Source organism: Cucumis melo, chromosome 5, assembly GCF_025177605.1.
Source record: "Cucumis melo cultivar AY chromosome 5, USDA_Cmelo_AY_1.0, whole genome shotgun sequence".
In the NCBI taxonomy this organism is placed as follows: Eukaryota; Viridiplantae; Streptophyta; class Magnoliopsida; order Cucurbitales; family Cucurbitaceae; genus Cucumis; species Cucumis melo.
The window spans coordinates 15988566-16004773 of NC_066861.1; the positions used below are offsets into that span (position 1 = coordinate 15988566).

Below are 16208 nucleotides of genomic sequence, written 5' to 3' on the forward strand. Positions count from 1 at the left end.
TTGACATGAGAGGACTATCAAGTAACTCAATTCCTATAGAAGAGTGAATACAAGAATATACTTTATTCCTATGGAAGAGGGAATACAAGAATATACTTTTTTTGAAGGTTAAATTAAAAAAAACCAATCTTCAACTTTTTATGTTTAAATCATTGTTGTAATTAATAAACTTGTAACCATTTTATTATTAAATGATTATCAAATATGTTCTAACATTTTAAGTTATTTTTACCCTGTGTTCATAATCATATATATATTGATGTGACGTTTTGAACACTAAAATGTAGTTTTAAAAATTAGATGAATAATAGTTAGAAGGTGCCTATATTATTGAATGGACCTCGTATCGTAAGAAACAATAGTACTAATTAATTCCAACTGTACACAAAGAAGAGATACACTCAAACGTACACAACTTAATTGTATATGTATAAAAAGATGTAAATTATATGCTTTGGTGGCCTAATTTGGACTCATTCATAAAGTTATTTGCAACCAAACAAAGAATAAATGATAATTTAAAAGGCAGGGAGAGAGAAACAAGAATAAAAAATAAGCCTCGAAAATTGAAAACACCGCAGTGTAACTTTGACCGTCAAAAAGGGAATCAAAGATGGTAAAACACATGACTTTCGACCCCTATCACGATTCCTTTGGTAGAAGAAGAAAAACGGAAAAAAGAACTACTATTATAAATGACAAACTGCAGACAAAATTTATTGGTATAATAGAAATTTAAATTTATTGAAGATAGATATAGATAAATTTTTATTGGATTCTACCGATATCTAATCGCTGACATTGATAGAAAATTATAAAAATCTATGAGGGTTTATAATTACAGAGATATAAAATAAATTTAATATATTTTATAAATAATTTAGTTCATTTTAATATATATAAAAATTTCTTTTAAAACAATGATATAAATTTATTTTAAAAATCTTAATTTTAAAAATATTCATAAATCTAAAAAATGAATCAAAACTTCCAAAGTTTATATTACAATGTAAATTTTAAATTTTATAAATTGAAGGGATATTTTCTAGTTCTACTATTAATAACTACTACCAGACTACTATCAATTTACCAATATCTATGGAGGTATACTACGAATAAAATTTGAAATTTTTATTCCACTGTAGGTTTTATGGTTTGCAATAAATCCTCCCACCTCGTTATATATAAATAGATGGGAGTGTAATGTTAAAATAACGCTGCCTCCCAACGTAAAAATGTATGGAATAATAAAATAGTTGATATCGGTAATCTGATCATTATTACGCCTAAACCTTACCCACCACCGCTTCTTAGACAAAAGGGCAAAGATTAAACTTTTGTTATCAGAGGAAGAGAGTCTATGACTTTTTTATTTATTTACTTTAATTTTTTGGAGTATACTTTTGACCTAGTAATCATTCCTTGGGGTTGCTAAATAATGACTAACCAACTAGCCTTATTTTATATATTTATATATATTATTAATGTGAAAAGCAATACATTTTCAAAATTTACTGCTTTTGTTTAACAGTGAACCCATGTGGGTTGCATGCCAACCCTCACTTGCCCCTCAACCTCATTGGTATTTGCCAATATAAAATAGGTTAAAAAAAATTACATTTAGAAAATTGATGAATTAATCCTAATAAGTCTAGAACACCCAATATAATTTGATTGTTTTTTATTGCGTTTAGTTAGTATTATAAATTATTCATATTGCTATGGTTATCATTTGACCTTAACAATAACGGTAAAGATAAAATGACTCAATAAATGTGACATTCATAATTTTCATAATATTGCAGCAACATCTATAAGGTAAAGATAGTGAGTCTCATGTAATTTTCAACCATTATTAGACTGAGCACCTTTCATTTCTCAATTTGATTACAAATTTCAAGATGAGTTCCACAACATAACTCATTACAATTACTAAACGAAGATAAATAATAACAAAAATAATCAACTAGAGCACACGTTATACGTTACAATTAATAGATTTCCTTTGACTTGAGATTAACATGGTCTTAATTACAATAATAATTTAGCTTCTCAATTCTATTTCATAGCAATTTAATCATTGTAATTTAACTAGTGTACATGTAGGACGATGAATTTAGTTGAGACTAAACATGTTCATAAATTTCAAAAACTATGTTGTTATTCAGTAAATGTTATGTTAACTTAATTTTAATGAGATTGTTACAAAATCAACTAAATAAACTATAATTACCGACTCAACTTTTCATACTTAATCTAACGTGAATATGTGAAACTCCAAACCTTCTAGGCTAAGGGAGGAAGGAAAAATAATAAAAAATATATATATAAAAGAAAAAAGTTAAGGTAAAATTAAGAGGAAAGGTTAAAAAAGAAATTTTTGAAAAATAATGACATGACAAGAGTGACTTGGTTGCAGTGACAAAGTTTGGGTGTCATCATAGCCATGAGGAAGGAAATTTAAGTTAATTGATGTTTTGGCGGCCATTGAGGTACACAAGTGGGCAAAAATAGCCAAACTAGGTGTTTCAGAACCAACTGTAGGCGGCCAACCATGCCTAAATAACCTCTATAAACAAGACAAGTCATGCAGCCAAAAGCAAGCTAGGCGACAAAGGGGTATAATAACCTTTATGAGTTGAAGCCATGCAGCCAAGGGTGGCTAGGCGAGAGGAGCCAGGCTACATGTTTAGAAGTGTCAAGAACCTCTAAAAGAGGTCAACTTGCAACTAAAAAACCCCAACGCGAGTTGGGCTATGAGACCATGATAAGGGATACGAGGAAGATGGATTAAGGGTAAAGAACTGTGAAGAGAACCTCTAGAGATAGGGAGATGGGTGGTCATGAGTGTCCAAAGCATTATGGGCAAGGAGGTGGAATGGAGACCAAGTGCCTTAGCATGCAGGGCAACTTGGGTTTTCCAAGTAGGAGATGTAAAGGGATGGACAAGAGGTCAAAAGTGATAAGTAGAATGTGTAAAATGGCAAGTAGGAGTTGTCACCAAGAAGTCATGCAAGGACCATAATATAAAGGAAACTTTTGATGAATAGTGTTCACAATTCACTTGTTACATTTGGGTAATTCCACTTGTAAAATCTCTAAAAGTGAGTATAGTTTCAAGGATAGGGTGTCAAATAAAGAAGACATGAGGAAGGAACACGTTGAATGGAAGAAAGCCATAAAGGTCATTTTTTAAGAAAATCTTAATAGTGTTGAGTGTTTTAAAGTTGCAGAATGCAATACTTGGAATCTTTTCTTGGAATTTTAAGATAAGCTAGTTAAGACATTTTAAAGCAAGTTTTTGGAAGATATATTCTTAAGTTGAATTCTAGATTTTTAGTTAGTAATCTTCGAAGTTGAGTAACGTTTTAGATCAAAGTCCAATTTCTGACCAAGGTCCAAGGGTAGGCCAAGTGTATGGAGGACTAGGTAAGTTTGGTGTGAAAAATAGGCAAAAGAGGTTATTTGGACCTTGAAGCATGTAAAAGGTATATCTAGTGCACAATCAATCGATGTGAAGCATGCGTCTAGGCCATGCGGGCATTCGTGAGTGCACAGACAAGGTCAGTCATATGCATAGACATGCAATGCATAACGTACGACCGTGAGGATGCACGGTGTGTATGGCTTGCGAGGTTAGCACGTGGGCAAGACCTAGGGCTCTACTTGTCAGCTAGCCCACATGCCATTTTAGGCATTTTTTAGAGTTTAAGCAATTTTTGCTTGCACTTTGAATTTCTTTTAGATTTTAAGGACTAAATGGAGTGTAAATACCCTTTTTTCAGGATAAGTGAAATTCGAAGAATTTTATCAAGCCAAGGATTAAACTTCAAGTTTGTAAGTGACATATGCATTTAAATGGATTCTAATGTATATTTTCAAGTTTCATTTACCAAGTATGATCTCAAGATTACACAAGCAATGGCTTGTGACTAACTTGCATTTAAATGTTTTATTTAAATGCTTAAGGATTCCGAGTTTGAATTATGAGAGCAATTTGTCAACATGCTATACCAAGTTTTTTATAAATATGTTTTAGCTATTAAATGATTTATGAGCAAAGCACACTACAAGAGACGTGGGTACTCCCGACGCACAAATACGTCGGCGAAAATGCAAAGTACGTCGGGAAAGGATATCCCGACGTACAAAACGGCATCGGGAAGAACGTCGGGAGAAATGCGTCGCGAGAGGCTTTCCCGACGCCGTACCAAATCGGCGTCGGGAATGCCTTTCCCGACGCCGGGAGATGCGTCGGCATAAAAGCGTCGGGAAAACCTTATTCCCGACGCCGTCTATGCCGATGCATCTCCCGGCGTTGGGAAAACCTATTTTCCGACGTTTTTTTCGCGACGTAGTGAACGTCGGGAAATATTTTTTATATATTTTTTTAAATATTTTATTTTTACTTTTTTCCTTATAATATTTTGCTCAAACATTCACAATGATGTTCGGATTGCTCAAAAACATTTCGCGACGTTTTGGATTAAATTAATAAATATACAAACACAAATTAAAAAAATAGAATTAAAATTAATAATACGAATAAGTTGACTACAAGAAAATATAGTTCTCAATATAGAAAAAACATAAACATAAGACCCAATCTCCCAACGAGGTGCGTATGCGCGTCATTCTACACTTTCGGTCCTAAAAATGGTATAAAAATAACTAAGTTTAATACATAATCATATATTGCAAAAACTTAAGAATAATAGAGACATATACGACGTACCGCAGAGCTAGGGATCATGTGGTGGTCCCTGTTGTGCACGAGTTAGGTCTTCAATCATCTTTTTCATAGCTTCCACTTGTGAAGCTAATGCTTGGTGATTTCTATCTTGTACTTCAATCCGTTCCAAAGCTTCATGAAGTTTAGCTTGTAATTCAATCTCTTTTTGTGTAGACTGCGAACAAGACGTCGACGAACTGCTTGCACTTGCCGTTCTGCGGGTCTTCGGCTTGGGTCCCCAACCAAGGCCTTTTGAGTAGCCTGGTCATCTACCCAACACCTGATCGCATATCTCATCCTCAGAGAGTGGCTGACTACCCTCTGGGGTAGGCTGGGATTGGAGTTCTAGCATTTGATTCTGCAACAAATTTAAAAATTATGTTAGGTAACGCGCAAAAATATATAATAAAAGTGGATAATTAATAAGGGTATAACTTACATGCGCATCCTCGGCGGAATACCTTATGCGGAATTTTTTTCCCTCTATTATGATTAACCTTGTACCTAGCCTTGCCACATGTAGGACAATGTTGCAAATCAGCAAACTCTTTCCAATACAATACACAATCATATTTTCACGCGTGAATAATCTCGTATCCCAAGCCCAAGTCACGAAGTTTTCGTTTTGCTTCATAAAATGAACTAGGAATAGTACTATTACACATTGGAAACGCTGCTCTTAAAAGTTCTAACAACATGTCGAACGACTTGTTACTCCAACCATTTAGAACTTTCACATGCATCAACTTAACCAAAAAATTCAACGACGAAAATTCAGAACAACCGGGGTACAACTCATTACGTGCTTGATTCAATAAGTTCTGAAATATATTATTTGTTGTATCTTCATCTATACTTACCCCAACATTCATCGCCATTTCATCTTCCAAACGAAATTCCTCTATTTCCTCTTCATGTTCAATAGGGGCTTGTAAATCATTTAGCATACCAAAGATATCACCTTCTTCATTAAATTGTGTACTACTAGTTCCTTCATTAAAAGGATTACTACTAGTTCCTTCCTCAAAGTTTTCTGTACCTCTATAGCTTAATGACTCTCCATGATACACCCATTCTGTGTAGTAGGGGGATATTCCTATAGTCAGCAGATGTCTTTCCACACCCTCTAATGAGCTCCAATTTAAATTCAAACATCTCTTGCATGGACACCTCAATCGTCCGTAAGCATCAACGTGAAATTTGGCAAATTCTAAAAATTGGGTCACTCCATGTCTATACTCAAGGGATAACTTATTTCTAAGTTTCATCCAACCCTTATCCATAACTGCAGGATAGCCAACACAACCTAATTATTAACAACAAAATACTTCAAAATATCTTCGCATCATACAAACCCCTCCAAACTACAAAGGCTACCATAACTGCAGGATAGCCAACACAACCTAATTATTAACAACAAAATACTTCAAGCTATCCTAACTACCACCCCTTGATACCAGCAAATTCAAAACAAAAAAGGCTACCATAACTGCAGGATAGCCATCCCAAACATAAACAAATTCAAAACAAAAAAGGCTACCATAACTGCAGGATAGCCATCCCAAACATAAACAAATTCAAAACAAAAAAGGCTACCATAACTGCAGGATAGCCATCCCAAACATAAACAAATTCAGAACAAAAAAGCTACCATAACTGCAGGATAGCCAAAACAAATCTTAACACACATATTACATTCCCAATTCAATTTAACTATTAACTCCCCCCCTCCTCCAATTTCAATTTTTCATTCAACTATAAATTCCCCTCCCCCCCTCCCCCAATTTCAATTTTCAATTTAACTTAAACCCCCTCCCTCCAATTCAATTTTAAATTTAACTATACATCCCCCCTAATTCAATTTAACTATTAACTCCATTCCCCCCCCTCCAATTTCAATTTTCCATTCAACTATAAATTTCCCTCCCCCCCCCCCCCCCCAATTTCAATTTTCAATTTAACTTAAACCCCCTCCCTCCAATTCAATTTTAAATTTAACTATACATCCCCCTAATTCAATTTAACTATTAACCCCCCCTCCCCTCCAATTTCAATTTTCAATTTTCAATTCAAATATAAACCCCCCTCCCAATTCAATTTTCAATTTAACAATAAACCCCCTCCCCCAATTCAACCCCCATTCAATTTTATTCAATTTTCTAAAACAAAAATCCTAAACCATTCAAATTTCAAATTTCAAATTTCAATTCAACCACAAATTACACACACTCTATACAAAAATACATTTAACAAACAAAAATCTATTCCAAAAGAAAATCCTAAACTAATTTTCATAAAAAATAACCCTAAACTAATTTTTATCAAAAAAAACCCTAAAACATAAACTTAAACTAAATAAATTTACATATTTCACTTACCTAAAGTGGCAGACGGCGACGAGGAACAACGGCGAGGGCGGTCGGCGACGGACGGCGGCGGAACAAAAGGATTATGCACGGCGGCGACTTCTTCTTCTTCTCCTTTCTTTTTCTCCTCCTCTCGGTTTCGGTTCTGTGAATACAGAACTGAAACGAATTTAAAGGGGATTTCCCGACGCAGTGACGTGGCGTCGGGAAATCCCTCAAAATGCGTCGGGAAAAGGGGAATTCCCGACGCTCATTAAACCCCCTTTCCCGACATTTCACGCGGCGTCGGGAAAAACCCCTATTCCCGACGCCTCTCCCGACGCACTGTTCACGGCGTCGGGAAAAACCCCTTTTCCTGACGTATTCTTGCCGACGCCTTCGTGGTGCGTCGGGAAAGATGGTTTTCCCCGACGCATCTCCCGACGCGTTGTTAAGGGCGTCGGGAAAGCCCTTATTCCCGACGTTCTTTTTGCCGACGTGATTGTCGGCGTCGGAAATGCTCCATTTTCTTGTAGTGGCATGAGTTTAAAAATGTGTTTACGCATACATGTCTTATAAGCTGTTTTCTCTCAAATTCTTTGAGCCTTGTTCCTACCTACAAACTACCTCTAAATGTGCATATATGATTCCTAACTACTGATGTGAAGGCTTTATAGAGAGGCTTAGGACGATTACATTAGTGAAGGCATTAGTGCCTGTTAGGGAAGGTTCCGTTTATACTGGCGTATGGTAAATTGTTAATTTTATCCAAATTTCATGATAATTTAATAACTTTCTCAATTCAAGGACTTAGTCGACTTGCTCAATCAAGTAATTGAAGGTGAAAATTCTTCTTTGTTTATTAAATTTAGCCCAACATCTAACCATATTGCAATTAAAAATAGAGATAGTTGCAAATTTAGCAACTAGATTCAAAATATTTGCATATAGAACATTTAAAAATTGCAAATATAGCAAAATATGTCAAAGTCTATCACGGATAGATGACCTTGTTAAACATATTGGTCTATCAACGATAAAAGTCTATCACTGATAGACTTTCCCATATTTTCAATTTTTTTCATGTTGCTGTATATACTTAATTATTATTACTAAAGTTACTACATATTATAATTACAAAAAAAAAAAAAAAAGAAGTTGATGATTGTGTAGTGATATGTGTAAAGGAAAACAACGTTGGAAATGACTATTGGGCTTAAGCCCATGACAAAGATTAAGGAAATGGGAGAACGTTTCTCCCACATTGGAGATTTTTAAATGCCTAGAGGATTTCAATACTAAAGCATGCTAATAATCAAAGATAAAAGTGTGTTGGTTGTGATAATATAACATTGTCAACACATTTGCTCTGCCGCTGTTATTTAGTGAGGTCAAGTTTGAGTAATTGAACTTTTGCAAAGAAAAAGAATAAATTATCTTTTTTTTCTTTTTTATAATTCTATTGATATCAAAGAGACAATGATATTCCAAAGACCACATTTCGTTCTAGATATGGACATTACAAGTTTATTGTCATGTCGTTAGGCTTAACCCATGCTCCTATTATATTTATAGATCTAATGAGCATATTGTTCAAGGACTTTCTAAACGCTCTTGTTATAGTTTTTTACATGACATCTTGGTCTACTCTAAGACAGAGACAAAGCTCAATGAGCATCTACAAAAGATGTTAAAAACTTTAAGATCGAGTAAATTGTATGCAAAGTTTTCTAAATGTGTGTTCTAGTTAAAGTAATTAACATTTCTTCCTCATATGCTATCTAAGGTTGGAATTTCTTTAAACCTAAAAAAATTGAAGTTTTACCAATTGGTCTTGACCTACAACAGACAGTGAGGTACTTAGTTTTCTAGGGTTTGTAGGCTATTACCGCTGATTTGTGGAAGACTTCTCTCAAATATATAGCCACTCCCTTGACATAGTTAACTAAGAAGGAAACTACTTTGGAGCAAGGCTTGTGAAGAAAGTTTTCAGACCCTTAAACAAAAGCTTATTACTACATCAGCTCTTACCGTACCAGATGGTTTAGAGAGCTTTGTGATTTATAGTGGCGCCTTTCAGAAAGATTTAGATTGCATGCTAGTACAACATAATAAGGAGTTTACTTATGCTTTCCTTAATTTAAAGAACCATGAACAAAGATATCCTACTCATGACTTGGAGTTAGCACCAGTAGCTTTTGCATTAAAAATTTGGAGGTATTGCTTATATGGAGAGAAGATACAAATTTTCACAGATCACAAGAGCTTGAAGTACTTCTACGTATAGAAGGAGTTGAACATAAGACAACGCAAATGACTAGAGTTAGTGAAAAACTGTGAATGTGGGATTTTGTATCATCTCGGTAAGGCAAATGTGGTAGCTAATGCTCTTAGTAGAAAGATAGCTCATTCGGCAGCTCTTATTACAAGGCATAATCAATTGAACCATGATTTTGAACAAGCAGAATTTGCATGTTGTAGTTGGAAAAGTCACCTCACAATTGGCACAGTTGATTTTACAATCGACCTTCAGACATAGACATATTAATGCACAAAGGAATAGTTCTTATCTAGATAATAAATGTCACCTAATAGAGATAGGGCAAGTTTATTGATTCTTAGTATCCTGTAATAATGGTCTCCTTTTTTAGAGACACGTATGTCGAGAGTTAAAAAGACATGCTAGCAAAAGAGGACTCGTATAATACACTCTTGATTTCATGAATTTAAAGGATTAGCTATGTTGGAAACATTGGGGAAAAATGGAAAATTTTGGACACTTGCCTTTAAAGCTCAAAATTTCCCTTATATATGTTAGGTTTTATGTCCTAAAACTCATAAATAGTAAATATAATTCGTTGACCGTTATAAATAACGTGATTATTGTAATTTCAATAAGCATTATTGATTATATTATTAGTTTTTTCTTAATAACCTAAATCCAATAAACTAACATCCTAAGCTTTTTAATGAGTATTGAACAGTATGTAGACACATATAGAAATCAATGTTCAAGATACAACTAAAAGAGTCTATAGTATAAAGATAAGGCTGGTACCTTATTCTAGTAAGATTATGGATACGACCCACTTTGTATCTGATACAAAGGCAATGATCCAACATATTCGTATAAGTCCATGTGAGTGGGAGAATCCTATGCAATGAGTTTGCATAACAACGTACCATAAAATAGTAACCACAAGCTGTAACTCCAATAACTAGTTAGGTTTCTATTTCATTAGGATGACATAGGTAACTTAGTTTTAATTCTGAGTATATTATGAACTCTTGTTAGTCAAGGATTCTCTTTTGTTTTGTATGGGTGAGAGTGGCCAGTTTGATGACTCAATATGCTCATCTTTTTGGGAAAAAATCGAGTGGAAAGCTGGAAACATAATCACACAAGATAGAATTCACTTGTGAGGCCCTAATTGCATTATGCACTATGCGTTAAGACTACACAGGGCGAGAATATGTATGTGATGAGATTTTGTGCAATGGAAGCTAGCAATTTGAAAATTTGCAAAGTACTCTACAAAAAATGCGAAATACCAAAAATGCCTCAGCAACACGCGATTAATTAGCCAAACGCACATGTAATTCTTCTTCTAAATGATCATGATACGCAATCGTGTGGAAAATGATACACGATCACGTACCAAATCTAAATGATTAACCAAGATCGTTTAGATTTGGTACAGGACCGTGTACCCAAATCTAAATGATCGTGTACCAATATCCCAACAATTGTTTTAAGATCGTGTACCAAATATAAGACTTTTATATTTTTTATATTTGGTACACGATTTTGTAGATTTGGTACACGATCCTGTACCAAAATCTAAACAATCATGTACCAATATCCCAATGATTTTTCTTCAAGATCTTTTATATTTGGTACCGTGAGGCTCAGGTCCAAAAAGGGAGTTCTGTTGAAAAGGAGCTTCATTGCAAAAGGCTAATTTTTTGACTAAGTATAGAAAGAAGCATTCAATGAGGAAGGATGCATTTGAAGAAAGGATAATATTAAGAGAAGTACCTACACCTAGGTGCACTGTGATGAAGTAGGTGTCTTCTTGAAAAGACTAGTCGACTCTCAAAGGAGAGTAAAAGTTCTATAGCTCCTTGAGAAGAGTGTCAGATGATAAGTAATTGAGCTTTTCAAGAAGATAAGGTTAGTGTTTCAATAAAAATGTCTAATCACAAGTAATACTGGCGACGTGTTAACCTTAGATTGGTTGCATGGCCTGATGAGCTGTAGCTTGACACGTGTAAAGCATGGAGGTACCCCTTGGATATGAAAGCCACTATAAATAGGACCAACAAGGTAGGAAGAAAAGAGGGCATGAGATGTTAAGCATTCTGATGAAATAGCAAAAGGAAGTTCTTAGTGTTAAACGACTAGTTGAGGGAACCGAGAGGAAAAAAGAGGAAGCTGAAAGTAGAAAAGAAAAGAGTGGAGGCTAAGTATTTTGTGAGTGATCCTAATAAATGAATGATTTTTTGTGAGTGATTTTCACACATAAAACAGTATTTTGATGAATGGTTTTCACATGTAAAATGAACATCTCTGTGAATGGTTTTTAAGAATGTTTGTATTGCTGTATCCTTTCGTAATCTTATGATCTGAATTATATTCTGCTATTATGTCATTATGTGCTGAAAATAGGTTGTTGAGCTAACGTTTGTCATGTTATTAATCATGTGATGTGTGGTAATGAGATCTATTGCAAGACACTGGTAGAAATCCCAAGTCTATCGCGAGACGTAGGTGAAAGTGAATCCCAAGTCTAAGCGATGAGATGCTAGTGAAAGCAAATCCCAAGTCCGAAGAAAAGAATGAGTATTACGAGATGGCTTAAACCACGTGGAAATTATTGTGATGGCTGTTGGTATGTTTGATAAATAAAAGCCTGTGATTATGAATTGATTCAACAAGAAATATATGTATGTGAAATGACATTGATATTATTATATCAGAAAATATTGTATTCCCTAAAATGTATTTCCTAAATTCATCACTCACTAAGTCCTTGACTTACGTTTTAAGTTTTTCCTTTCTAGGTTGTTAGGCATTGAATCTAAGTAAGGAATGGATGCCAGGTGTAGAAGCCAAGTAAGAGAGAAGAAGGAGGGTTGTTATGTAAACTCATGTGGTGTGCAAGTCGTGTCATCCTATCGAGCTTTGAGGAGTCAGTAGATAAGAACTTTGTTCCTTAACACCATGGGTCTTTCCCAAGATTGAAAAAAGACCATTCGACATGCTCAGGTTTGTGAGACCGAAGACGATGAGTGTGAAGGAACTAAATCATAGAAAGAAAGCCCTGAAGGTTGTTGTCCCTAAAATGGTGCTGAGCGACCCAAGAGAAGGATGAAAATGAGGTTTTTACACCTCTAAATACCCCACTACAAGAAGTAGCGTGTCACACCCCCCTTCCAGACTACCTGCTAGCTAAGTCCGAAAGACGGCATGAAGCCAACTGACATTGTTCTCCTCTATCGATATCTGTCGAATTTGCTGAACTCTTGAACCTCATAAACATGCTAATTTTTTTTTACAAACTATTTTACATGCAACACAACATAGTGGAACCTAGACCAATCATAAACATGCATGAAGTACAACCCTGAAATAACTAATTTAGCAAGTAAACCTAATGGAGACACCTTAACAAAGAACATAACCAACAAAGGTTTATACAGTTGCAACACCTATAGTTTATACAAACTATAGAGTCTCTATATCTTACAAAGACATATACAACATAATAAAACAAACTTTATGTATAACTCCAACCACGTACTGGCAATCGATATGGGAGCTTCAGAAGACAAAGGTAGTTTATTAGGCATCAGGAGCTCAATCTCTACTTGGAAAGTGGGAAAAGCATTTTGGAAAGGTAAGGTATAAAGCTTAATGAGTGACTCATTTTAAAATTGCAAATCCAAAGATAAGAGCACATGAAGACTTTAAACATATAAATCTATTTAATCAAGGCGTAAATATAAACGTATAATAATAAGAATAGCTTTCTAAAATACTGAGCATGTATGTCATTGAAATCTAGCAAGGCATATAAAGTATGTCAAAACATTTTAACTAACATGACAAATCTGCATTGTGTACGGCACGCCCAGTACAACTAACGTTTACAAGCTCTACAATGTAGTGGGACCAACCTAGCACTCCCTTTGTCTTTATCATAATGGGACCCGACTAGCACTTACGGCAACATTGTTGCTATGGAGTACACTCAACGTCAACAATGGAATCTAACCTGTATGCACACAATACCATATAGTCTCATGCTTAACATCTTAGTCATGTAGTTAACAAAAACATTAGAAAATCATACGAAAACATTAGAACATGTATGTTATCTTTATCATTCATAAAATTTAAGGTTACTCAGATTGTTCGTGGAAAACTGAAAATCTAAAAACAATACTTGTCTAAAATTACATGGTTTCAACTACTTTCCAGAATGTCAATAATAACATGCTCATATATAAATTTGATCATAAAACTTAAGCTTGAACTTATACTTCAAACCATTCATAGAAGTCATGTACTATTCATAGAAATATAATCATAGATATAGAAATCTAATTTGAAATCCATTTTGTCACTCACAGCCTAAAGCTAGTTCCCTGGTGTATAGACTTGACTTATTTCCTCTTTGTCTGTTAAATAAACCAAAACTGAGTGTTAAAACGTTATATAATCAAGTATCTTTATACTAACTTTTGCTGATGCATAAACGATGACATTCAACTATTCTAAACTTAGGCATTAAAGAATATTTGTCCTATTTCACCTAAATTTTTCAGATTTAACAACTTAACTTCAAACATTCATAACTTTCTCAATACTTCACCAAAGTTAATGTACTTTATATCAAACTCTTTGTTTTTAAATCATCTACAACTTACTTGAATGAAGGAAAATGAGATTCCCAACAGATTGCTATAGACATAGCCTGAAATAGAAAGAGTAAAAAATTAAGTCTTCTACTAGGCACTGACTTGCTCTTGAAATTAAGCTTACTTCGAATCATATTTAGCTCACGCTTTCTTCACTCAACCATACCTAATAGAGCTTCTAACGCCCTCTGTATGATTTGGAAAACTTGAAAAACCAGAGCATTCACGAATTCGCACCTAAATTTATGACCTAAATGACTCTTGGAAAAACACCAATCTAAAATCAGAATTTGCTCATGCTTCCTTCACAAAAGTTGTTAGAAATTGAATGAAATTTCCAAAAAATAAACCTCACCTGTTAATTCTTTTTTAGAAGTTCAAACCAATGTAAAAACCATAAGATGTGTGTGAACACCAAGCTTCTGCCATGGATATCTATCACTTAATGATTTTCTTTGAAGTTTTCACCAAGCCCATGCGACTATAGTGGGGTGTGCGCGTAGGGTGCCGCGCACGCCATGCTTGTGCTCGCGTGGGGATCCGTCTAAGGGGCGTGCGTGCTTGGCTTGTAAGTGACAGATGAGCTTTGTTGCCATGATCCACTAAGATTTAGCTCGACCCTACCCACACACAACTCATTTATTTCTTCCAATTGCCATGGGGGTTATATCTTATGTAAAAGGACGAAAAACATAAGTGTTAGTGAGGGGTTGGCCTTGGAATAGAAAACAAGTTGAAGCAAATCATCTTTGAATGTCCAAGTATAAGATAGGGTGCTCGTGTGCAAGTCAAGGCCCATGGCCGAGGCCTTGGAGTACAAAGCACGGCCACGGGCGAGCGCGCCGTGCGTTAGTGGGCGTGTGTGAATTTTTTATGAAAAATTGATGAAGACATGGTTTAAATTAACTTTTCTTTTCTCTCTCTTTTTTTTCCATTTCCTTCAATAATTTCCTTTTTCCTTATTTTCTTTATTTTTTTAATACTAAAATCCAAAGTTAATAAAAACAAACTTCAATTTTTATTCACCTTACTAATATGTGAATGAGCAAATTATAGAAGGATGTCTTAGGTTTAACAACTTACCTCCCCCTTAGAAAATTTCGTCCTTGAAATTTAGATGTCTTTAACTGAAAAGTGTCGGGTATCTCTTATTCATCTGATCTTCTGGTTTCAAGGTTGCCTCTTCCACTCCATGATGTTTCCACAAAACCTTTACAAGTAGAACCGTCTAGTTTCTCAACACTTGTTCCTTTCTGTTGAGGATTTAAACTGCTTCTTCATCGTAACCCAAATCTTCTTTCAATGCAACTAGTTTCTCTCGCAACACATGTGATGGATCTATAATATATTTCCTTAACATGGATATATGAATAACATCATGTATTCGAGCAGTTCTGTTGGCAACTGAAGTCTGTAGGTTGTTGGTCCCACTCGTTTTGTTATCTGATAAGACCCAATAAACCTAAGACTTAACTTACCTTTCTTTCCTAAATGAAGAACACCTTTTTATGAAGAAAACTTCAAGAAAACTTGATCTCCAACCTAGAATTCCAAGTCTCTTCATCGCTTATCTGTATAACTCTTCTGTCGATCTTGAGCTATTTTCAGGTTTTCTCTAATCACTTCAATACCGTTTGTACAGATCTGTACTAACTAAGGACCAACTAGCTTTTGCTCTCCTACTTCATTCCAACACAAAGGAGTTCTGCATGGTCTGCCATACAAAGCCTCAATGGTAACATGCTGATACTAGACTGGTAGCTGTTATTGTAAGCGAATAACGTAAATGATAAGTAGGTATCCCAACTTCCTTTAAATTGAAGAACACATGCTCTCAACATGTCCACACTAACTCACAATCTTGTCGATATATAGCTTAGCTAGCTGATCTAGTGTAGACATCACTTTCATCGGTATAGACCGTGCTGTCTTGGTAAGTTTAACTACTATTATCCATATACCATCATATCCACTAGAAGTACGAGGTAACCCAAATAGAAAATCCATAGTAATGTGCTCCCACTTCCACTTTGGTACAAATCAAGGGTTTAGGAGTCCTCCTAGCCTTTGTCTCACTGGTACAACCTATTGGCAAATCAAACATTTAACAACATATTCGGCTATCTCTCACTTCAAACAAACCACTAGTAAGTCTTCTTTAGAGTTTTGTACATCTTGGTGCTTCCTGGATGCATAGCGTAAGTAGA

General features: G+C 34.9%; 1 protein-coding gene and 1 long non-coding RNA gene across 2 annotated transcripts; both read right to left on the reverse strand.

Annotated features, from left to right (window-relative positions):
• Positions 1 to 4513: 4513 nt before the first annotated feature.
• Positions 4514 to 5049, reverse strand: LOC127149376 (uncharacterized). The gene is made up of 2 exons (XR_007820906.1): positions 4736 to 5049; positions 4514 to 4650 (listed from the first exon to the last, which is right to left on the reverse strand). It is a non-coding gene; the product is annotated as an uncharacterized LOC127149376 (long non-coding RNA).
• Positions 5050 to 5307: 258 nt separating this feature from the next.
• LOC127149550 (uncharacterized) lies at positions 5308 to 7337 on the reverse strand. Its single transcript, XM_051085333.1, has 2 exons — positions 7111 to 7337; positions 5308 to 6017 (listed from the first exon to the last, which is right to left on the reverse strand). Exon 2 carries the CDS (start codon positions 6013 to 6015, stop codon positions 5308 to 5310), a length of 708 nt encoding a protein of 235 aa, XP_050941290.1. The 5' UTR covers positions 6016 to 6017; positions 7111 to 7337.
• Positions 7338 to 16208: the final 8871 nt, after the last annotated feature.